A 25,097-nucleotide genomic window follows, 5' to 3' on the forward strand; every position below is an offset into this window, starting at 1 on the left:
ATAAAAATACTGGATTTATATTCAATCTACTCCTAAATATAAGTAATTTTAAATGGTTTTAATTTCATCTTTGTCTGTTAATCACTAATTCACCACCATAATTTGAAATCTATTAAGAATCATAAAACAACTAAATGATTAATATGGCAGAGAGTATACTTTTTAATGAATTAGGTGCTTTCACTCTGCTAAGGAGAAAAGAGACATTTATATTAACTGGTTTAGATAATCATTCTATTTATACACTTTTACAAATATTTATTGCTAATATCAAAAGAATTTCTCTTAGAACAGTTTTTCCATGATATACATGAATAGACATGGTTTAATACAGTGGTTATAGTTATTTTGGCAGCAGCAGATAGACCTCTTTCAGGTTAAGAAAACTGTTGGCTCTTTTTCATAAGTTAAAAATGTGAACCATTCACATGTTCCAGTGACACATAATCTTATCCCAAACACCCCTTTCTGCATTCTAACATGAATAAACATCAAAGAAGAGATGGAAAAATATACCATGGATACTTAAGTCCTTTATTGTCAGGAACAAATTCAAGACTAAGAATGACTGGGGGGAGCAGGTGGTGTTTGTTTTGTTTTTTTATCAGAGTTAATGGTGTATAACAATCTAGAGCTAGAAGGGACCAGATTTCCTCCAGGAGGAAGTGGAGATTTGGAGACCTTCAAGGGGGAGAAGTTATTTGTTTAAACTAATTCCTAACAGTAAACACTGGCAGCACTCACCTGGGCAGAACATCGCCATGCCCCAGCTGTCCTTCCTTCCCTTTCCCCCAGGTCCACACCTCTGTTCTCAGAGAAGGCAGGAGCGCGTCTGCTTCTCCACTGTATGTAGGGGTCAAAACCACTGTTCGAGTTTTTACCCGTGCAGCTTTCCTCAGGAGCCTGGGCGAGACTGAAAACAAACCAGAAATATCATGAGGGAATAGACACATGAAAAGAAAGGTACCCTTTTAATAAACGTTGATTTTCAACAAAATATACTAACATGGTATTTGTGAAGCATATTCTATAGGTCTGCAAAACTGGGGATTAAGTGAGTTTGGTAAATACTGCCTACTACATTCTTCCTTCCCGCCCCTGTGGAGATTCACACACACATCAGCATGCTCAAGGTACAGACAAGTCCTGCAATTAAAAGCCGTGTTTAAATCTGTTTAGCCCTACCCCACTTCCAACCATTTGGCCACAAAATTCTTTTCTGTACATTTTTTATATAGAATAGCTATATGACATCCTATGTAACTGGTATTCTGAAGAACAAGCTTAACAAAATACTGCTGCTGCTAAGTCACTTCAGTCATGTCCGCCTCTGTGCGACCCCATAGAAGGAAGCCCACCAGGCTCCCCCGTCCCTGGGATTCTCCAGGCAAGAACACTGGAGTGGGTTGCCATTTCCTTCTCCAATGCATGAAAGTGAAAAGTGGAAGGGAAGTTGCTCAGTCGTGTCTGACTCAGCGACCCCATGGACTACAGCCTAGCAGGGCTCCTCCTTCCATGGGATTTTCCAGGCAAGAGTACTAGAGTGGGGTGCCATTGCCTTCTCTGAACAAAGTCCTACACTAAGGCTAAAAAATAGTTCTTCCATGTCAAAGCAAAATTAAAAGTAAAGCTTTTCCAAATGAAGGTCTTAAGTTCAAGCATGCTATAAATATTTTAACAAAAGATTTACTTTAGACATAAAGTGTTAAAGTTTTTAAGTGAGAAAATGGTTATAAATCAGAAATACTAAAAAGCTTTTGTATTTTGCCTGCTAACTTTATTTCATAGAGAACTTCATCTTTTACAGTGTTCTAAATTATACCAAAGGCTGTTATAACATTGTGCAAATCTTGTACACCAATCTGGTGACAGACTGTTTTGAAGAAAATCATCAAGTGTCACTAAGTACAGACTCAGTCACTTGATCACTAAGTTGTGGGTCACAAAGAAAGTGATCATCACTGGCTAAGATTACAATCTTTTCTGCTGAGTGTGCCACTAGCTTACACAAGGTTCATAAGCAGAAGCATGTATCATGAAAAAGTGAGGGTCTAAACTTATTTATAAAGCACAGTAATATGTAACTTAAAAAAAATTAATTAATGAAATAAATTTTGATATTTGCATATGTTAGCTTTAATAATTAAGAAAGCAAACTTATTATAACACAATATGTGATATCAGGAGCATCTTGGATTCACCAGAAGTCAGCTCACAAAAGCTAGCTCCTTACCTTGTGACAACAAGCCAGGGAGAGAGAGTCTTCGGCTGCCTCCCTCAGACTCTTCTTCTCTGATATCCACAAGACTTGAACTCTTCTTTCCTTGCATTGACTCCTGCTTAACCTGTTCTTCTCTGCTATCTTTCAGACCTTCTGGGCCTATGGAACTGCTGCCTGCCGGAGCTCCAGGCTCACAAGGGGCTGTATTATAAAAGTTCATAACTTTCTTAAAAGACAAGGCCCCAGCTTCATATGTAGCAGCCACTCTCACACCAACAGCAGATGCACAAGAGACCACAAGGCTGTTGAGGGCTGAAGTGCTTGTGGTTGGTGGGCTGTGAAGATTAGGAATTGCTTCTTCTACAAGAGGCTAAAATATACACACATAAAACAGCATATAAAAATATAATCCCTTATACAACAAGTAATCAATAAAAAGAAAATGTAACATCTATCACTATTCGCAAATATAAGACTGAAACAGGAGGTCTTCATCTCCAACCTAAAGGTATCCCTTCTTGATCATGTATTTAACACATTTATATGGAAAAGAGTACTCAAAATACAGCTCCTTATAAAAAGTACTTCCTTTTGTTTGGGTGGGATTTTATCATGGTATTTAAAAATAAGTCCCAGCTGCTTTATAAAACAAAACACAGTAGAGGGGAGAGGGGAGGGAAGGTATGAAAAACAAAGCCTTTAACATGGGGTAATAGCCCTGGATAGAAGGTTGAAAAAGTGCAAGCTTTACTACTGATCACTACTAGGAAAAATTATACAGATTTCTACTAAAAAATTATGAGAAAAAATTCTATTTTAAGAAAATTCTATTTTAGGCTTTTCCTAAAATATTTTATAGACAGAAATTTATATATGGCATACACAGGCAGAGAAATAAGTTATATCTCTAAATTATCAGCCCCCAAATTATGTTTTGAAGTTTATGTCCTCCTACTATCTAATCAGGAGTTATTTTCCATGACCCAGGCACAAGGTAAACTGAAAGATTACCTTTGCTCTCATTACCATTGAGTAATGTGGTAGGTTAATCATTAAACACTTGGATCCAATGTGCTTAGTGTTATTCACAGCTGGATTAGAAAGCTAACTAAAGTTTTCTGGTATCTTGGTGAAAGATCAGTTAATTACTCTGAGCTGTCAAGCATCACTGCTTACTAAAAAAGATAAGCCTACTAACCCACACAAAAAGCTTTTAGTTTATGAGCACAGGTCACAGTGAAAATTTTGTTTCCTATGCTACCCAAATATCCCAGAGGTGTGGTATGCACACATGTGTGTGTGTGTGTGTGTGTGTGTGTGTGTGTGTATGTGTATAATATTTCTTCATTTGTCCTGAATTGCAAACCAAACCCCCAATTTATTTTTTAACACTGGCTTCTGATTTTCTTACAGGAAATAATGCCTGTTCCCTGCACAGTGTCTGACATGTAGTAGGCACTCAACACATTTTGGTGAATTAAATACTAAATTCAGAAGACTCACTTCTGTGTGAGTCTTTAATTAAAATATCCAACAAAATAAACAAATAGACCATATTAAAAAAGTTAAATACAAAGTGTGTCACTTCCCTGGTAACACAGGTCCCATGATAACGTGTTCAGAAAAGCTAGTGTTGCTACTTCCACCCTCTATTTACAAACGCTCACAGGTGGCGCTAGCTGGTAAAAACCCGCCTGCCAATGCCAATGCAGGAGACTTAAGAAACGCAGGTTCAATTCCTGGGTCGGGAAGATTCCCTGGAGGAGGGCACAGCAACCCACTCCGGTACTTCTTGCCTGGAGAATGCTATGGACAGAGGAGCCTGGCAGGCCATAGTCCATAGGGTCGCAAAGAGTCGGACAGACTGAAGTGATATTAGCATGCATGCACATAACAGAAGCTTAAATAGTATTTACGGGTGACTGACTTAGGGAGTTCTTAGCATCAGGCTCAGGAAAATTAAAAAAAAAACTCTACCTTATATAAACTTTATTGTCTTAATTTGCCCCTCTACTTAATTACATTTAACAATTCATAAAATAAGTAAATAAAACAAAAACACATGCCCAGCAATTCTGACAAAAGATACAATTTTAGTAGTACCAGTCAGTAAAATTCAATAATGAGATATATGCTTCATTACCAAATACTTTGGCTTATTTCATAAATACGTGATATTCTTTCAGTTACATCTGGCCAGAAGAAGAAAAGACTTATCCTAGGCTACATAAATTCCTAAGGGTTAGCTGTATGACTGAGACACTATTTACAAAGATGGATGAGTTACACTTAGCTAAACACACAATGTCAAAACTAGCATAGGTAACCAAAGCTTTAAATGTTTAACCAAATGATTGGGTCCAAAGAAAAGTGCAATTTCAATGATGACAATCTATTGATCAAATAAACAGTAAAAAATAAACTTTTAACTTCAACTTTTAACAAATCAGATGAATGACTTTTGATAAGTCAAAATCTAACTTTTTTATTAGTGTGCACAAGTCCTGTTAAATTATTACTTTCACTTTGTTTAGATTTCCCTTTCTCCAAACAGCTTCTTAACTAAAAAAAAAAAAAAAAAAAATCAAGTATCTACAAGGTTCAGGGAGTAGACTGTGAAATAAAGACTGTTTCTGAAAACAACTCTAAGCCACATTTCTATCCTGAGCCAGTAAACAACAGTAAGGAAGAATCAAGAGGCAAGGTGGTTTCAAAAACCTGAAAACAACGCCAAAGGTAGCTCTTTGAGTCTTAATCACTAAATCGCCAGGGAAGTCCATATGATTAGTTGTTTCTCTTCATATTTATTTTAGAAAAGCAAAAGCCTTCTACTAAGAGTAAAAAACCAAGTATCCTTTAGAAAAATTTGTTTGAAGTAGGGAGACACAGTTTACTATATGGCCCTAGTAAATAGCTTCTCTCCACTTATTACACGTTTTCCAACTAAAAATAGTTTAAACAAGTTGAAAAAAAAAAATTAAAGTCTCCGTCCAATGATGCCCAGTAAGGACCACTGATATAACTGAAAAGAACTCAAATATGTAATGCCTGTCAATTTTAAGTCTGCCCCCAATCAAGGGATCTACCACATAGCAAGCTTCCCTGATAAAGAAGGAACCTGAATAGTGCTACTAGTACAGATCAGAGAATTCTTTGTGAATATACAGTTATGTTAGATCAAACTATTTTGGGAGCCCATCTTAGCCAGGGGGGAAAAGTACTTGGACAAGAAAAATGGGATTTTGCTACTTATAAAACAAGCCCAGAGTAACATCTTGCAACATCATAAAGAGCCAGAATTTGAACAAAAAGAGTAATTTTGAATCAATCCAGGGTTTTTCTTATCTAGGCTTGCATGATGAGATAGAATCATAGTCAAACTAAGAAAATTTTAAATGGTACCAACCCTTAGATATTTAAAGTTTCTCAAGAAAAACTCAGATGGTTCAACTCCAGAAACACCTTTACAAAATTTAGCAGGTACCTGAGATGGCACTGGCTTTTCACCATTCTCGGAGTTTTCTCTTACTGCATGATCCGACAGTTTCTGCACATATTCATTTACTGCCTGAGTGTCAGGGTATGATGGTATACTTCTTGCAGAAGAAACTTCAGTTGTTCCCATGATATCTTGTGGGGAGGAAGTGGTTTGAACACTTGCGGTCTGAACATTTCCAACATTCAGTTCAGTAGCAGCAGGCGGCTCATTCTGCACAAGAGTGTTCTCAAACACTTCTCCCTGGGTGTCAAGGGTTTCAGAGGAGGGGCTGATGGTGGTGCTGGCCTGGATTTCTGCCTGGGATTCTGACAGTGTCACACCTAATGGACAACAGTGGCTGTCTGATATAATCACATGGTCTTCCTTGTCAGTCATCGTAATCAAGAGCTGGCTGCATTGGTTGCATCTTTCTGGCACTGGCTTCAGATCCTGGGAAGGGAGGCATTGGACCAGTGCTAAGCTGTGGAAGGCACCACAAGCAACTTGGAGCACTACTCGCCCAGCAAGGTGTTCCACCTTTTGTGGCTTTGTCACTGGGAAGGTGGTGGTGATGAGACCCAACTGACAACCGGTACCCCATGCCCAGATCTCTCTGCTTAGGGACAATGCCAGAGTGTGCTCCTCACCACATGCCAACTGCAAGATCCTGACCGCTAACAAAGGACTGGTCTCAGAATCAGAAATGCTGACAGGGTTTGGCTCTGGAACATACGGCTGGTTAGCTACCGCACACTGGCCAGAAGAGTTCTCCCCCCACATGTACACCACACCACTGTCTGTGACTGCTCCAGTGTGGAAACTCCCTGTTGCCACGGTAACAACATACTGCCCAACCAGGGCACTCTCCAGAATGGGGTTGCTTGGACAAGTCTCTGCTGGCTCACTTCTCCAGGGGAGAGTCCCAAAGCTGTAGACCTCACCATCTGAGGGTTTAAAAACAAAACAAAACAGAAACAAAAAGTTAGTGAATTAACTAGACAATTTCTCAGCTAACCTTTAGTCCCCTCTAGGTTTAACAAAATAGAATTTCTTTTTTGTTTCCTTTTCTTAATTTTCAAGAGCACAGCTATAGAAATTCTGTTCAAGCATATAGCATTCCATACTTACTAATCTTTTAACAAAGAGCTTCTTTGAACATTCAGAGATATGGTGACAATTTCTACAAATTGCAGGAGACAACTTCAAATGAAGGTGCTCCTCTTATTCAGCCTCATCCTAGCACTGATCATTACTAACGGCTCTCACCGTAGGCTATTACAGAAGTGGATTCCAAGTTCAAATCCAGAACAATGATCAAGATATGATTAGATAAAATAAGCAGAAGACAAAACAGACACATTCGCTAATATCTATAATATTCACTACTAATGTTTAACAGAGCAGTAGATGAATATGCAATGGCATAAAAAATACTAGAGATTCACTTTGGCCAAAACTATGAAATCAGCTTTATATAACACCTCCAGGTTGGACTGAAAGCAGCAATATTAACAATACGTGACTGTCTTCATGTTTTGTACTATACTATGTGTAATTTTTATATATTATATATAATATATATTGTGTACTAGACAGCCTTTCTGAGTTGCATTTAAAAAGCACATCACAACAAAACAAAGTAAAACACAAATGAAGTCATGACTGGTAGCTTTAGACTGAAGGGTAACTGGCCAGCTTTAGAAATAAAAAGGAAGGCACCAGTGAGTTGGAGACATGAATGATGACAACCTATTTATGCTCACGTGTGCTACCAAGTCATAGTTTTACTGCAGGTACTGCAGGAATTTGGGGGCATGTATAAATGATCCATATTAGCTAAAAAATTTAAATGGGACAAAGATTTGGCCATGGATTTTGAAAAGTATTAAACAAAGCCCACTATCTTTTCTTTCCTATATGACCAGGGACCTACCCATTTTTTTTTTAATTAATAAAGAAATGAGTACTATTCTTCCTCCACAAGCAGCGATTTAGTCATTGATGAAAAAAATGCTTTTATCTCTGGCCTATGATACATGGCAGATACAATTATATACTCAAATTAACTCACTACAAGATCTGTGTTAGGAAAAACACAATAGTGGCTAGAAAAAAGATCAGCTTTTGTTAGGGAATTTCTAATTTGCATAGAGTACTGAGAAAATAAGCTCACTGGTTAAGAGCTTTCAAACTTTTCTTCCCAAGTGATATACCTATCACACTTGTTTACCAAATCACACAGTTCACCAAAACTTTCAATTGGTATTATTCACTGGAATAATAGGCTCTCTAGAGAAAACTGCAAGAAATGAATATTTAGACATCATTTAAAAATAGTATCCCACAAAAACAGTGAGTCAATGAGATGTCCTCACTGAATTAGGAGCTAATGGTTAACTTGAATAGAGACAAAGAAGCTTGAAATTTCTAGTATTCAATCAATACCATTTCCTCACTTAGAAAAGAAAGTACTGGAGATCTCTGTGCCATTTCAAGCTACACAGTTGTGTTGAGAGGAGATTTTTTGTTCCTTTGACACTTAAATCAGAATACTGTTTACACATGAACATTATTTACATATTTTTTAAAGTTTTCCCTCAGTTTTCCCAGCCTTTTAGGTTTGATTCTAGATGTTTAAAGATACCATGCTCATGAAGGATTCCTAAACAGCTTACTGAAGGGCTAAAACAATAACAGTAACAGAATTCCATTTATATATGCTTGAGAACTATACATTTTGAAGCCCATAGTGTAGGTACTGAATATAGTTTACATTTTAAAAATAAGGCTTTTTCCAAATTTTGGCCTAATACAGTAATAATGATAATATTATGTATTATCATAACAAAAGTGACAAAATAACAAAGAAGTTAGAAAGAAGTCTATGTTTACCCCATAAACCACCAAGGTCAGCTTTAAGCTTTGTTTCCTAGAATTTGTCTTCCCTTAGTTCCTACAAGGAAAATACCAAAGCATTATTAAATACTTAACAAATGCTTATAGAGCAGAAATTTATAAATTAGTGGAGTTGATGGCAGTCCTGACCCAAATCAAATTTGCCATGACTGTACTGGCAAAATGCCATCAAAATTAAAGGTAGCTCTCTATATAAATTATAGCCTAGGTTTCTGTTACAGATTTATAGACTGCATTATATCCTTATAAGCTGCCATTTATGCCCGAGAAAACCTAAGACAGTATAGCCAAGTGATTTTAAAAGCAGGCTTTGAAATCAGACTCTCTGGGTTCCCATCCTGACTCTGACCCTTTAAATAGCAGTGTGTGCTTGGGAAAACGATTTAACCTCCCTGACCTTCAGCTACCTCATCTGTGAAGTGGGTATAATAACAGCAGCTACCTCATAAGGTGGTTGTCAGGACTCGATGAGATAATACATATGAAGTGCTTAGCACAGTGCCTGGCACATATAATTGCTTAATAGACATTTGCGATTATTAGCATCATTATTTTGATACATTTAATGAACAAAGGTATAGCAACAGGATCTCTGAATACATAATCTTTCAAAAAGTCTAATTTTTCATGTACTTATCACTACAAAAAAATTTAAGCTATAATTCTCCCTTTTATTCTAGCTAGGGAACATCTTAAATTTAAGAACTAATCTGATTTTTGATAAAGGGAGTAAGAACATATTTTGAAAACAAAAAGAAAATAAGCTCCAGCAAAGTCCATTGAGAACCGCGGGCACACAGGAAGCTCAGCTGTTCTTACACACTCAGACACTAGTCAGAGTTTCAGTTAATGCTGGCTAAGCCATTCTCAGCACCTTCAGTCAGAAGCACTCCATGTTTCACTCCAAGGGCAGCGTGAAGAACAGTCTTTCCTCCCCAGCCTGGCAATCTCTCTGGTGTCACAGAAACGGACCCTGCCTGCCACACATGGACCAGGCCTCTTTCTTTGGATCCTTCAGCCTCTGTGGAACTACAAACATCAAGAAAAATAGCTTAATTGTTTCTGTAGTTCAGAACTATACCTCTTGTCCTTAATACTGTCATGAAAATTTATACCTTTTACCAGTACATGGGTGACTGGGTCAGATAGGTTGGCTATTTTATGACTTGGTTATGACACAGAAGCAGATGCAAAACAACTATTTATATGTGACCCTGAGGACAAATCCACAAATTACTTATTTCTATCTAAGAAGCCAACAAAACCTAGGCTATTTTTTGAAGTTTTTTGATTAACATAAAATTTCAAAATTCTAACTTCTCAATACATTAACTCCTTAGCTATTAAAGTTACAACATATCCACCACGGGTGTACATGTGTTCCCCATCACACACACACAAAAATATATAAAGTTACAACATATCCAAAGTTGGAGTCTTATTTTTAAATTTTTTTAATTTGGTAGGAAAAAAAACAACAAATAGATATCTGATGAGAAAGACAGGAGCAGCAGAGATCCTTATTTCACTTTATGCTGAGTTTAAGCTCTATAATTCCTATTTAAATTTTTAAGAGTTAAATTTATAACAGGTAAAATCCTTCATGCTTTACTTACAGTTTAGCCAAAGAATTCTATCCATCTGATGACACTGGCTCAAAAATCATAAAACACACAGCTGTGTAATAATGATCATATCCTAACTGCCTCCCTTTCCAAGAAAAGGCCATATTAACATACTCTGGATTTCCTTTATATAAAGTCTTCCTTTGTGTCGCCACTGATGGGACATTTCTTTTTTCATAATCTTTTTTCTAGAACACTGATGCCAAAATTTTAATGATGTTCAGAAACTTTCTTTGACTTTATTTTGTAATACCTAGGATTTTCTCTATTTGTGCTAAATAATATTCCTGCAAGTTGTAATTGGGCACATCCATGGTTTTATGAAAGGGAAGCCACAAACCTAACTTCTTTTTCAAAATATCATTCATGACAAGTTTTCCAAGAATATAATTATAAATAATAAGGCTACTTTTGAAAAAAACTGAAATTATGTGAGGAAAAAATGGCTTCAAAAGCTTTTCAATGATGAAATGAAGACATCTGTGCCTTTAATAAGAAAGGGACTAGCAAAAAAGTGAACCACTAACAAGCTTTATTGTAATTATCTTTCGCTCTTTGCCAATCAACACAAATGTTGCTATTCCTACTTAATAACCATCAAGAAGAAAATTAAACTGAAGAGAAGCTACACATAAGTGGAACTGTTTGTTGTGTTTTCCTAGAAAGACAGAGGAGAAGGAAAAAATGGTTTTACCTTTTCTTCTTTGAGTCCATCGGTCAGTGGGAGCACTCCATCACCAAATCATTCTCTCCTTGCAAAAGGTAAAGACCTAAACGGCAAAACGAAGGTAAGCACAAAGAGCAGTAAAAGAACCCTTTGCTATTTTATCAGTCAGATTTTTCAAAAAAGGGAAAAAAAAAAAAGGCAGCCTTCCAACAAGTGCACGTTCACTGGGCAATAAATATACAGCAAAACTATTTAAACTATTTCATATCCTGCCTGCCAAAGTTGAATCTCTAGACTGAGCCTGCCCACTAGCTTATAAAAAATGCCTGTTGAACGTCAAATGTAATTTCAAAGTGAGAAAAGACTACCTATGACCTCACTGTACTTTGTCAGGCAACAGACTTTTTTCGTTTATTACCAAGAAGTGGAATCTGAAAACTCAGTGTGTTACATATTCACTACATACACACTGAGGCTACTTTTTAAATGCTTCTGGGACATATGTACACTTAAATACCAATTAAATAAACAAGAAATTCTACAATCTCTCCAGTAATTTATCAGATTGAAGCAGTTTTAATTTACATTTTCCAGCAATGCCCACACACAAAATTACATCATTAGAACAAAGCTCTCCATTTATTGGAACCAGCAGTACTTTCCCCAAATCAATCTTAATTCAAAACCATAATCCCAAGGGCTAGAAGAAAGAAATCTGAATTTTAAAATATCATCTGCCATTTAATAGAAAAGAGTTATAAGAAAATAACAGTACCAATATCATGATCCATCCTTTCAGCAACTCAAAATTTAATAAAGTTAGAGCTAGCAATAGGAACAGGCAGACAGAAACGCTCAATGCATTTCAACTTAGAAATTCACATTTTTAAGGGCCCCAAAGCTCATGAAAATAAGGGCAATGGGGTTTTAGATGTGTGAGTGATAAAAATACTGGGGCCAAATTTATTATTGTCCTGCAAAAGGATATGGCATGATCACAATGCTCTGCAAACAGCCCACACCGGCAGGAGAGATGTAAGATCCATCTGTTTACTCCAGGTTGCCTGTGAATTCTTACTGTTTCCCATCTGTGTATCTGGAGGAAATTACTCTCTACCTAGTGCTTATTTTAGAAAGGTTCTGAATCATTCCAAGTTGGATGAAGGGTACCATGTAAATGAAAGATATATTTGAATAGATTTAGCCGATTCATCAGAAGAGACCCTAATGCTGGGAAAGATTGAAGGTGGGAGGAGAAGGGGACAACAGAGGACGAGATGGATGGATGGCATCATCAACTCAATGGACATGAGTATGAGCAAACTCTGAGATAGTGAAGGACAAAGAAGCCTAGCGTGCTGCAGTCCATAGGGTCGCAAAGAATTGGACACAACTTAGTGACTGAACAACACCACTTAATAAATGATTACTAAGTGGTACTATGCTTTGTGTGTGACAGTAATTAACTTTTAGTAAAAGGCACGACTTGATGGACTCGATGGACGTGAGTTTGAGTGAACTCTGGGAGTTGGTGATGGACAGGGAGGCCTGGCATGCTGCAATTCATGGGGTCCCAAAGAGTCAGACACGACTGAGGGACTGAACTGAACTGAACTCAACAGTTCACAGCATACAGAAAAGTTCTGAGGACAGGTCTAACCTTCACTTACCTATCAGAGATCACAGAGTAAGTGGTCCCTTGATACAAGTAACAATGCCCTGGAAGAAACCAGAGAACTGCTCCGGGAGGGTGCGGCAGTGTAGGAACACACTTAATGCAACTGACTCACTGCCTCTGAGCTGAACTGGCAATCAAAACTGTGGAGAATCTTTTGGTAAAGTGACTGAAGCAGCTGACATATCTTCCCTTTTGGGGTCCTTTTTTTGAATAAAGGGCTTTCTTAAAGTAGGTTACTCCTTATGTGATATGATTTCTCACCAATAATCACTTTTTCAAATCCAAGTGAAATTAAAACTCTACAAACTGTTTTGCAACATTCCTTTGTTACTTTCTATCTATGGTAGGGAAGATAATGATCCCCAAGATGTCCATGTATCCTAATGTCCAGAACCTGGGAGTATATCAGGTTACACAGCAAAGGAGAAGTAAAGCTGCTAACCAGCTGGTTTTAAGTTGGGGAGATGATTCTATTAATAGCTATCCAGGTGGACTCAGTATAATCACAGAGTTCTTAAAAGTGGGAAAGGGAGGTAAAGGAGAGTTCGAGAAAGAGATATGATGATGCAAACAGGGTCAGAGAGCTGCTAAACTGCTGGCTTTGAAGATGGAAGGGAACGCAGGTGGCCTCTAGGAGCTGAAAGGGGCAAGGGAACGGATTCTCTCCTAGAGCCTCCAGAAAAAAACGCTTCCCTGATGACACACTGAAACCTAGAGAGACTTGAGTCTGACTTTTAACCTAAAGAGTTCTAAGATAATAAGTCAGTGTAATTCTGAGCACTAAATTTGTAGGAATGCTATAAGCAGCAACCAAAAGCTAGTATACTACTTCACAGACATCTTTCTTTATCAATATTTATAGATCTAATTTTGTTTTAATGGTGTTTAATATACTTCTAAGAAGATATGCCCACCTGAAATTCAAATATGACAATGACAAAAAAGGAGATGAGTAAGGAAACATAACTAAAAAGGAATATTACAGCTAAATGTGGAAAGCTTATAAAGTTTTACCTCACATACTTAAAATATGTAGCATTTACCTATCCAGTTAACCTAGCATTCTTCCTCAACTATGTACCGAAACAGAAAAATAAAAAATTTGTTTTCCTAATATTTTTATGATCCCCCCCTCTCTGGGAAATCTATAAGACTTGCCTCAACCATTCAAATAGCATTTAAAGTTGCTTATGTTCTTCCTCTGTTTAACATTTTTAATTGTTATAAAACTGCCTAATTATGAGGCTTCTTCTGAGGATATTTCTCCCCAGGTGAGTCAGGATCCCTGCACTCTGCTTTTCTTCTGTTACAGTAACTTTCCCTAACAGCCTTTATTATATTAACTAGCTCTGACCCAGAAGCTGTGTGATATTTACGGAGTCAAATAATGTGGGGTCCTCTTTTACTTCACCTGGCCTTTCCAGACACCAGTGGCATCTGTAAAAGAAGCAAAATAGACTCTGGCATCCCCTCCAACTACTAAGTACTATGAGCCACAGAAGAAAGCTACATTCAGTTTAAATATACCCCTGAACACTTCAAATGATCTCCTTCACCGTGAAATGTAAAGTAATCAAACTCTCAGATGACTCTTTAAAACAAAAAGCAAATCTTGGTTCTTAATGAATTGATTCCATTGTTAGATCCCAATGGACACACAACCTCCTGCTACATTTAACAGAGAGATAAGCTAACTTGTACATGCTGAGGATATGGTTTTAGTACCATGATCTGGAAGTGTCTAAAAAAAAAAAAAAAAAATCTGGTCTAGATGTTCTAATTATCACTAGAAAGAAGAGCTGCAAATTATCTACAGGTCCATGATACCATAACCAGAAATCCAAAGGCCAAAAAACTCTGAAAACTAAAAGTTTTTTTCACTTAAGTCTTCTGGTGGCAAAATTTAATCTGACCTGAACTCACCCAAGAGCAAAACCTGACCGGAACTAACATGAGGCTATTTAGTTTTTACCCTTTTAGTGCACATCTTCATAAGTTCTGTCACAGAAGTATTCATATGATTGTAGGGTGGGATCAAAAGCCCCACAGGAAGTGTTATATATGGCTTATGCATCTTAGTCCAAAGATCAGAAAAACTCAGTTTCAAAACACGTCTTGCCCCAAGGGTTACAAGCAAGGGACTGGGAACCTGTATTCTAAAACTATCATTTTGGTAGGCATCCTCAACTTTTTAATGGCAATGATTTACATCACTCGTTTCAATAGTTTTAAGTCAATTTTACGGTGAACATAGTCACATACAGTGCCCAAATGAGTTTTGTAAGGAATACCCTCCCTGAAAATACTCTCTTGCCTCATCTGAGTGAAGGAAGGAAGCCTGGGCTCTTTAATTTCACACAAGGCTACCCATCTGGTGGAAAGAGGTAAACAAGGTGAGAGGTGCTGTGTCCTAGAACAATCAGGACTTAGTGATGTATTAGATATAAGGGGGAGATAAAGACGGAGGAGGAATAAAAAATGACCTCTGACTTCTGCCTTGAGCAACTGTGTAGTGGTACCATTTACTGAAATGAGGAAAAGTGAGGGGACAGGATTCTGAAGTGGAAGGTCAGATTCTGGTTAGACAAAATTTTTTATATATATAAATTTAAGGTGCCTGTGAGAAATCCAAGAGTACATATCAAGTGAGCAGCTGAATATATGAGTATGGTGTTCAGAAGAAAGGTCTTAACTGTTGACATGAACTTGGGAAACATATGGACAATATCTGAGATCAAGACAATGGATAGTGACAGTGGACACACAAAGAAAGGGAAGGCACAGAATCAAGCTGTAAGATGCCTGGACAGACTGAGCAACAAGCAAGGGCTGAGGTGGGAAGTGGCCTGAGAGGTAGAAGAAACGTGAGTCAGATGTGAGCACACAAAGCAAAGCAGAAAACGTTTCCAGCAGGAAGGACTGATCAGCACAGCTGGGGTCTCAGTTGGGGATTGAAAACCAGATTGGAGCAGGCTGACTGTAAGTGGGAGGTGAGGACACGAAAATAAAGTTGGTGCAAATGATTCTCTTAAAAAAAAAATGTTGAAATGGCAAACAGAAAGGAGCAGTCGCTGGAGAGAAACATGAAGATCAAGAGTGTATTTTGGGGGAGCAGGGTAAGATGAGAGAGAGCTGAACATGTCTATGTCTGCAGGACGATGACACTGATCCTAGATATAAGGGGGACAAGGACAGAGGGCAAAACCAAAATCCTGGACAAAGTGGGAAAGGATAGCATTCAGAACACCCATGCAGTGGGACTGATCTTTCATAAGAGGAAGGGTCTACATTTCAAGAAGAAACAAAATGGCAGGTATAAACACAGGCAGGATTATAGATTTCATGGTGGGAGGATAAGAGTCCCGCAGGATAGCACCTGTGACTAGGACCTCACTGTATGTGTGCTGTTTTCTAATCTCACACCATTCATTCCATCTCTTCGTTTTATTTTGCCACATTTACATATTTCTGTAAACTGCCTTTTAGGAACAAAGTAGAATATAAATAAACATTTTAAATATGGAACAGAAATATGTCAATGAACTATTATCCCCAATGCAAAGAGAAAATTAAATTCTATGTATTCACATTTAGTAAACTTTATTCTCTGGACAAAGTCCATTTGCCTTAATAATTTAGTCAAAGTTAGTATACTAACTTTAAAATGCTTAAATTTCAACAACTAAAACCATATGTATTTTTCTTACCTACTATACTTCAGGTATGGAACCAATATAAAACTTCCATGGAAGCCCAAAACACCTTATGTTCTATTATATCCCAGCTGCTTAAAACAGTCCTGATATACAACAAGTACTCAATAAATATCTGTAGACAAACTGTGCTGTGCTGTGCTTAGTCGTTCAGTCATGTCCGAATCTTTTCGACCCCATGGACTAGCCTGCCAGGTTCCTCTGTTCATGGAGATTCTCTAGGCAAGAATACTGAAGTGGGTTGCCATGCCCTCCGCAAGGGGATCTTCCCAACCCAGGGATTGAACCCATGTCTCCTACATCTGCACTGGCAGGCAGGTTCCTTACCCCTATCACCACATGGGAGCTGACCACCCCTTAAATCCTGACCCAGAGTTCATGAATTCAGTAAATTAATGCGTATAAATAAAGTCAGCAGGATGGCCTAGAAAGTACTTACTACTTATAATGCTGTTACTAATGGGATAATGCACTTACTAAGTCATTGATTCAAAATATATTACAAACTCTGGGAGGTCAGAAACCATGACTTATTTACTGGTAAGCTCTTGTACCCATAGCTGGCTACACATAAGAGTACCCAGTGGAAGACAACCCTTGTAGCAAGCTGGCTACACCTAAGAGTACCCAGTGGAAGACAACCCTTGATCTTAAGTTCCTGTCCACAGACTTTCAAATGATTAGAAGGTTTCTATGCTTATATATAATTAAAAGTCAGTTTTAGACACAAAAGGGAATCTTCTCATAATAAAAACTCTTATCCATAATTTGCTAATGATCTTCCTAACAAGGAAGATGCTTTTCTTTCATGCCACTTCACAGATGTCAGATAATGCAGGAGAGAACAGTCCCTTTCTCCTTAGAACATGGAGAGTTTTAATGTAATCAGGGACATTAAGGCTTCATAATCTCTTTTTACTTATTTTTATTTTTTTCTGGCCTGCTAATCTCACCCTGGGGGCTTCCCTGGGGGCTCAGTGGTAAAAAATCCACCTGCCCAATGCAGGAGACACAGGTTTGATCCCTGGGTCGGTAAGATCCTCTAGAGATGGAAATGGCAACCCACTCCAGTATCCTTGCCTGGGAAAACCCATGGACAGAGAAGTCTGGCAGGCTGCAGTCCATGGGGTTGTAAAAAAGTCCGACACTACTTAGTTACCAAACAACAACAAATCTTACCCTGAAGCCTATTAAAACTGTATTCTTCTGACTGTTGAGAATCTTCTAAAATGAATATTGCTCATGGGAGGGGGGGAAACATGGTAAAATAAACATCCCACAATACCCACTTAGCTCTTTTTTGCACTCACTGCATACCTCTTTGAAATGCATTTGTTGGAAATACTAAAATTCCAAAGAAACATTCTGATAAATATTATAATTTCAAATTCCCAGGTACTGCAACCATTTATGCCTATTACTTGACAGTGTATAACTTACGATATAATTTTGTATACATATAAATTATTGATTTATATATATTTATATAATTATTTATTCCTTTGCTACTATTCTTTCATTAAAATGGCTGCTTTTTTTAAAAAAGGGCATTACAGAAATACAGTTCAAAGTATGTTGACTTATTTCTTATTTTACCCATCAATAATACCCAGTGCTTAAGGTCAAAAAGGGGCTACACAATAGGGAGTACACATGCCAAAATATACTGTTCTGGAGACATATTTCACTTAAGAGTATTTTGAAAGTGCTAATAACAGGTATCTTGATTAGGCCTGAAAATATTCTTTTTAAACTTGTGAGTTATATTAGGGATCAGCCATTAAATTGACTATTCATAACTCAATCATTTAATACATTATCATCATGTTTACTTATTAATACCTGTAGAAAGAGAATTATTTTGTTTGAGCAATAACTAGGACACTTGTATTCACAGTATAAAACTTAGGATTACTACACTGTAATGAAATTTAACCAGTGCAAACTTGAAAAAAAGTAAATGTTAATGACTATATGATACCTACAGTTATTTTGTATCTGAGTCACTGTCCAAATTCCTTTCAGGATTTTAGGATACAATGCACTCCCCTACACTCTGAAAGTTCACCATCATGTACTTCTCAAGGGTTTCTAGAACTTGAATTCCCCTGCAGCCTCTTAAGGAGGATTACTCCTCATATCCTAAGGAAAGCATTTCTCCTAGGAGCTCAAGTCAAACAGCAAAATAAACTTGAATAAATAATTGGTCTGGCTCCTTTCTTTAGAAAGCTTCACACAGTGGCTATGCAGTGGCACATTCTTTTCCTGCTGCAGGGAGAGAAGCTACAAAGTAAAATAAAGACAGCATATCGGAAGAGAGCCCAATTATAAGCAAAAATTATAAGGTTCTAGTTTCACAAACTATCTTAACCATACACAAGTCTTTAAAAATACAAATCCATGCACCTATCATTCCATTTTATATTTTAACACATTTTCATATCTGCTTCAGCTCTTTTTAAAACAGAAGAAAAAGTTATACAGAGACCTGAAGGAGTTCTGTCCAAACCTTCCTTCTCCAGGGTTACCCACTATTTCTAAAGTTAGTATGTCTTATTTCCATGTATATTCTTGTACGTTTATGTACTTTCACTAGATATACACATAACAATAAACAGTATATGTTATATTGTTTTAAAACTCTACACAGTTGCATAATACTGTGTGTATCTATCCTTTGGCAATTTGTTTTTTTTTTTTACTCAATATTATGTATTTGAGGTGTATCCATGTTGATAAGCAAAGATCTAGTTCACTCATTTTTACCAGGGGTAGTATTTCATTGCATGAATGCTGCTGCTAAGTCACTTCAGTCGTGTCAGACTCTGTACGACCCCATAGATGGCAGCCCACCAGACTCCCCCGTCCCTGGGATTCTCCAGGCAAGAACACTGGAGTGGGTTGCCATTTCCTTCTCCAATGCATGAAAGTGAAAAGTGAACTGAAGCCGCTCAGTCGTGTCCAACCCTCAGCGACCCCATGGACTGCAGCCTTCCAGGCTCCTCCATCCATGGGATTTTCCAGGCAAGAGTACTGGAGTGGGGTGCCATTGCCTTCTCCGTCATTGCATGAATAAACCATAGTTTATCCATTTCCCTACAAAAATACAGCTGGATTGTTCTACTGATTGCTATTTTTTAAGAACTGCTATCATCATCTTTGTTAGATGTTTGCTTAGGAAATTGCCCCAAGTTTAGTTAAGAATTCAGCTCAAAAAAAAAAAAAATTCAGGTTGTGGAAGAAAATAATCCTAGAATGAAAAACCTACCCATATCACAGTGACCCAGTCTTTTTTCCATAGGAGTTGAGAAAGCTACATTTTCTTCAAAACAAAAAACTCTACAATAAGAGTAAGTCTGCAAGAGCCCCCCAAAAGTACTCATTACCTTGCTGATTTGAATATTTGTGCTCTATCCACACGGAGAAGGCAATGGCAACCCACTCCAGTACTCTTGCCTGGAGAATCCCACGGATGGAGGAACCTGATGGGCTACAGTCCATGGGGTCTCGAAGAGTCGGACACGACTGACACGACTTAGCAGCAGCAGCAACAGCTCTATCCACATGGATCAATTAATTCACCTATTTAACCAATTGCTCATCTGTTCTATCAATTGTGCGATATAGGCAAATATCAGGACAAAATGTGATGATAGCACTGTTACATCTACAGAGGAATGGGAGGTAGAGACAGGAAAATAAATGCAGTGCTAAAAAGAATCAAGTCCAAGTTGGCTGATTTAATTTGTGGTTCCCATGCATGTTCTTAAGGACTGATATCCTGTTAAACCTACTGCTTTTATACTGATGACTGATCCTGTTAAACCTACTGCTTTTATACTGATGACTGAATTACCTGGTCATCAATGAAGAGTTAAAAGAAAAAAATGCTAAAAAAATAAAACTAAGTCTACCAGAATTATGTATATCCCTAATACAATCAGAATATGTGGTAGGTTTAATTTCACAAAGTAATTAAAATCCTCACAGCATTCCCCTGAGTGTCTGAGAAAAGGACTCAACCTCACACTTTATTAAAGCAAGGCTTTTTTTACACCAGCTCAAAAATCACCACTCATTACTTCCTTCATAGTTTTTCAACCCACTCCTTACCTAGTCTCATATTAATAAAGAAATACAAAAGGTTTTTACAAGTCAGTCATATTCTTTGGAAATACTTTTAAAATGGACCCAACAATACTACACTAAACCCATGTTTTTCATGAAGAGGTAGAGGATAGTACTCTTTCCATCTAATTATATGAAAAAAATCAGCTTTCAGTGAGGTTCATTCTTATCATACCTTTTGCTTCTTTAACAGTCAAAATGTCCAAAGTAAGTCAATGATGACCTAAATTCTGTCAGGCTGAAATCTGGAGAGAAGGGATTCCAGTTCACATTATACGAATCAATTTTAAAAATAAGGGGCTTACATAATGCTACTCAAATTCTCCCCCTCAAATTACTTGCTTGGCACTTTATTTTCTGCATCATTATCTTTTCAAATTTTAATATTGTGAAACAGCTTTTAACATTTCTCCTTATAACTATGAATCTTACATCTGCCAATACTAGTCAGTTTGCAAACTAAGTAATTAATTTAAACTAGATACGGATTCCATCAGCATTTTCCCCATTAAAAGGCTCTAATGGAACACCAAAGTTACTACAGACCAACTTGAAATTATATTTTCTCTAAATATACCCCTGCATCATAAAACTATCTGGAAACTAACCCTTGATATTAAAAACTATAGCTCTTTTCTAAAAAAAAAAAAAATCAGTTCTCTTTCACATCATTTAGAAAACAGTAAGTCAGTGGGTCATGGTGTAGTGGAAAAGAAAATGACATAAAACGGCTAATATGTATTGAATATTTACATACAGTGCCAAGTTCAGTAAAAAAAGGAAAAAAAATACAATACATGAACCATTACATGTAAAGGTACTGTTATGAAGAAAGTACTTTTATCCCCAGTTTAAAGACAAGGAAATTCAGACAGATGAGTAACTTGCCCAAACTCAAAGATGTAGGTTGATGGGGCTCCAGGTACGCCCAGGTCTAAAGCTTAGGATCTTCACCATTATGCTTGTATTATTAAGATTAAAATACTGTAATCTACTGCAAAAACAAATTTTTCACTCTTTTAAATTCTTAAAGTATTCACTAACTCGGAGGTCAAGTGGCCACTCCAAATCATGCCTATCTATGATAAACTGAAAAGATACGGACCAACAGGTTTGCTGAATTTCAGTACTTGTTCAAAATAAACACACATCACACAATTTTATTTTTTTAAGCCTTTTAAAGAACATTTACAGCCACCAACAAATCCAGAAGGCAACAGATTAAGGATGAGCGTTTGTCGCTGCTGCTATTGTTCAGTCGCCTAGTCGTGTCCAACTCTTTGCGACCCCATGGACTGCAGCACGCCATGCCTCCCTGAACCTCACCATCTCCCGAAATTTGCCCAAGTTCATGTCCATTGCATCGGTGATGCCATGGACAAATGGTGAGCGTGTGTATTCAACAGTTATTTCCTTTTCCATTCTAAACCCAAAAGAAAATAGTGTACTTGGATAAGCCACTTCAGCCAGTGTGTTTTTCCTCTTCCCTCATCAACAAAGCCCTAAGCAATACACCACCACTTTAGCCAAACATACAAAGAGGACCAACACCAGCGTCCCAACACCAGCGTCAGTACCATTTCCTCAAGAAAACCCCTGTGTTATTTTCCTCTTCACTTGTCAAAAGAACTTACCACCCTCTGCTGGATCACTTGACACGCAAAAGGACTAACCTAAACTCCTAATTCTTAATATCACAGTCATTTTCTTTTTCCACGACCGCCTTTTCAAGTCAGCGAAACCCTTGGTCCACTGTCCACCGCGAGCTGCATCCAGGGGCAACCCCTCCCGGGACACTCACCAAGGTTCGCGGCCAGGGACCCGAGTTTATCTGGTCGGCGCCAAGAGTGGGCATTCAATAAATCCTCCGGAATGAATGGCTGGAAGGCAGCGTGGGTGGAGGCGGGAAGGGGGGACGCGAAGAATTTCAGGAGGCTGAGGTCTCTGCAGTGGCGCCCCGTGTGAGGAGGGAGGAACCGGGGCGACTGGGAGAACCTGGGGCCGTTGGGTGCTCCTCCACAGGCAGGCGCAGCGGGGCGGACGCTGGCTTGGGAAGATGGGGGCGCCGTCTCCGCGGATCCCCGCAGAGCGCTCCTGGGCCTCTGCCTGCGCCTCCGCCTTTCTCTCGGACCCCGGCCACCCTCACGCTGGAGGCCCCGGCCGGTCAGCCTTCCGAAGCCACGGGCCAACCCGGGACCCGCGCTCGCTCACCTGACGCTCCACCAGCGGCACCGCGGTCTGCATCCGGCGCGAGCCCCGCAGCTCGGCGGGCCGTGAGATCAGCTGATTCATGGGGGGCGGGGCTTCTCGGCTGGGGCTGGGCGGCTTGCGAGTCTGAAAGCGGGAGGAGATCACCCCCGAAGTAGGTGGGGTCAGATGCCAACGGCGTCTGGTAGGGATCAAAATTACTCAAGGGGCGGTGGGCACCGCGGGTAACGTCCCGGGGGTACTTGCCTCTCCCTTAAGACTAGGCAGAACCACCCCTCCTGAGATGCACTTGGACAGTGACGTAACGTGGCGTCGCCGCAGCCTAACTACCCAAACGCTTCCATGGTAACGGACGACTAGGAGGGTGGTCGGGAGCCGCAGTCATTTTGTTGCTACCTCAAACTGCTGAAGTCCGAAGGGTAAGCGCTACACTTGAAGGCGAAGAGGCTAAAATGTGAAATGTATTCAGACTGCTTTGATGGACTGTACCTACCCCAACGGTAGCCGCTTGCTCCCGCGAGAATGACGTCATCGCCATGCGGCGCGGGTTGGCGCTAGTGTTTATACTGTGTTTATACTGTTATTTATTTAGACTCCAAAGGATGGAGTCTGGTCGGAGGGAATGAGTTGGTCTCTCCTATGATTCCCACTGGGCTCTCGAGTGTATAGTCTTAGTAAAGCCAGTTTGTTTGCCCAGCACACATTTTCACGACCGTCTGCTTCTTGCAGTCACTACCCCACCCCACCTCCCCTCGTGAAGTCACCTCGTGAAGATTTTCCGGAGACGCCACTCTTGGCAGAGAGTGGATGCAAACTTTACGGCTAGGCAGTGTGCCATCGCTGGACCTGCAAATCTGTATTCAGACCATCAGTGAGAGATGTGCAGTCAGGGTCTCACCGTCCTGTGCATAAATGGTCTATTGTGTTCACCAACATCTTCAACTCAGTGACCTCCTTGATCCTCCATCACCTGCAAAACTGTTAGCCTGTAACAATTCAAGCTTGTACACTCTTGCAGCAGTGCTGGAAAAAACATAACCCCGAGGATTCTTACCACTGCAAACCAAGGGTGTCCAATTTCAGTCAGGACTACCATGTGGCAGGGCAACCTTGGTGAGCCCCAAACTGTCCTTAATATATTGCTACTCAGAATTTCTCCTATCTCTGTCCGCTGCTATTCCCAATCGTCACACTCTGCTAAGTTCTTACTGAACTCTACCCACCCACCCTTTCTGATGCAAATTTTAAAAAATAAAAAAAGTTTGCTTCCTACATTTCTGAGGAAAATGAGACCAGTAAGTCAGGAAGCAACAATTAGAACTGGACATGGAACAACAGACTGGTTCCAAATAGGAAAAGGAGTAGGTCAAGGCTGTATATTGTCACCCTGCTTATTTAACTTATATGCAGTGTTCATCCGGAGAAGGCAATGGCACCCCACTCCAGTACTCGTGCCTGGAAAATCCCATGGACGGAGGAGCCTGGAAGGTTGCAGTCCATGGGGTTGCTGGGGGTTGGATATGACTGAGCAACTTCACTTTCACTTTTCACTTTCATGCATTGGAGAAGGAAATGGCAACCCACTCCAGTGTTCTTGCCTTGAGAATCCCAGGGACGGGGGAGCCTGGTGGGCTGCCATCTATGGGGTTGCACAGAGTTGGACACGACTGAGGTGACTTAGCAGCAGCGAAGTTCGTCATGAGAAACGCTGGGCTGGAAGAAGCACAAGCTGGAATCAAGATTGCCGGGAGAAATATCAATAACCTCAGATACACAGATGACACCACCCTTATGGCAGAAAGTGAAGAGGAACTAAAAACCCTCTTGATGAAAATGAAAGAGGAGAGTGAAAAAGTTGGCTTAAAGCTCAACATTCAGAAAACTAAGATCATGGCATCTGGTCCCACCACTTCATGGCAAATAGATGGGGAAACAGTAGAAAGAGTGTCAGACTTTATTTTTGGGGGCTCCAAAACCAGTGCAGATGGTGATTGCAGCCATGAAATTAAAAGACACTTACTCCTTGGAAGGAAAGTTATGTCCAACCTAGACAGCATATTCAAAAGCAAAGACATTACTTTGCCAACAAAGGTCCGTCTAGTCAAGGCTATGGTTTTTCCGGTAGTCATGTATGGATGTGAGAGTTGGACTGTGAAGAAAGCTGAGCACCGAAGAATTGATGTTTTTGAAGACTCTTGAGAGTCCCTTGGACTGCAAGGAGATCCAACCAGTCCATTCTAAAGGAGATCAGTCCTGGGTGTTCATTGAAAGGACTGATGCTGAGGCTGAAACTCCAGTACTTTGGCCACCTCATGCGAATAGTTGACTCATTGGAAAAGACCCTGATGCTGGGAGGGATTGGGGGCAGGAGGAGAAGGGGATGACAGAGGATGAGATGGCTGGATGGCATCACCGACTCAATGGACATGAGTTTGGGTAAACTCCAGGAGTTGGTGATAGACA

General features: G+C 39.3%; 1 protein-coding gene across 5 annotated transcripts in view; it reads right to left on the reverse strand.

Moving 5' to 3' along the window:
- The window catches only part of ALS2 (alsin Rho guanine nucleotide exchange factor ALS2), a 60,367-nt gene extending 37,549 nt beyond the window's left edge, over positions 1 to 22,818 (reverse strand). For 3 of the 5 annotated variants that reach the window (XM_055573109.1, XM_055573108.1, XM_055573106.1), the window contains exons 1-6: positions 22,228 to 22,759; positions 10,935 to 11,010; positions 9,490 to 9,644; positions 5,706 to 6,643; positions 2,234 to 2,591; positions 745 to 913 (exon numbers count right to left, since the gene is read on the reverse strand). In XM_055573109.1, the coding sequence (XP_055429084.1) occupies positions 745 to 913; positions 2,234 to 2,591; positions 5,706 to 6,643; positions 9,490 to 9,644; positions 10,935 to 10,954 (1,640 nt within the window). In that variant the 5' untranslated portion in view covers positions 10,955 to 11,010; positions 22,228 to 22,759. Of the gene's footprint in view, positions 1 to 744; positions 914 to 2,233; positions 2,592 to 5,705; positions 6,644 to 9,489; positions 9,645 to 10,934; positions 11,011 to 22,227 lie in introns of all 5 variants that reach the window. The other 2 variants (XR_008712068.1, XM_055573107.1) reach the window with 2 other exon arrangements.
- Positions 22,819 to 25,097: the final 2,279 nt, after the last annotated feature.

The sequence above is a fragment of the Bubalus kerabau genome, chromosome 3 (genome assembly GCF_029407905.1).
Source record: "Bubalus kerabau isolate K-KA32 ecotype Philippines breed swamp buffalo chromosome 3, PCC_UOA_SB_1v2, whole genome shotgun sequence".
Classification (NCBI taxonomy): Eukaryota; Metazoa; Chordata; class Mammalia; order Artiodactyla; family Bovidae; genus Bubalus; species Bubalus kerabau.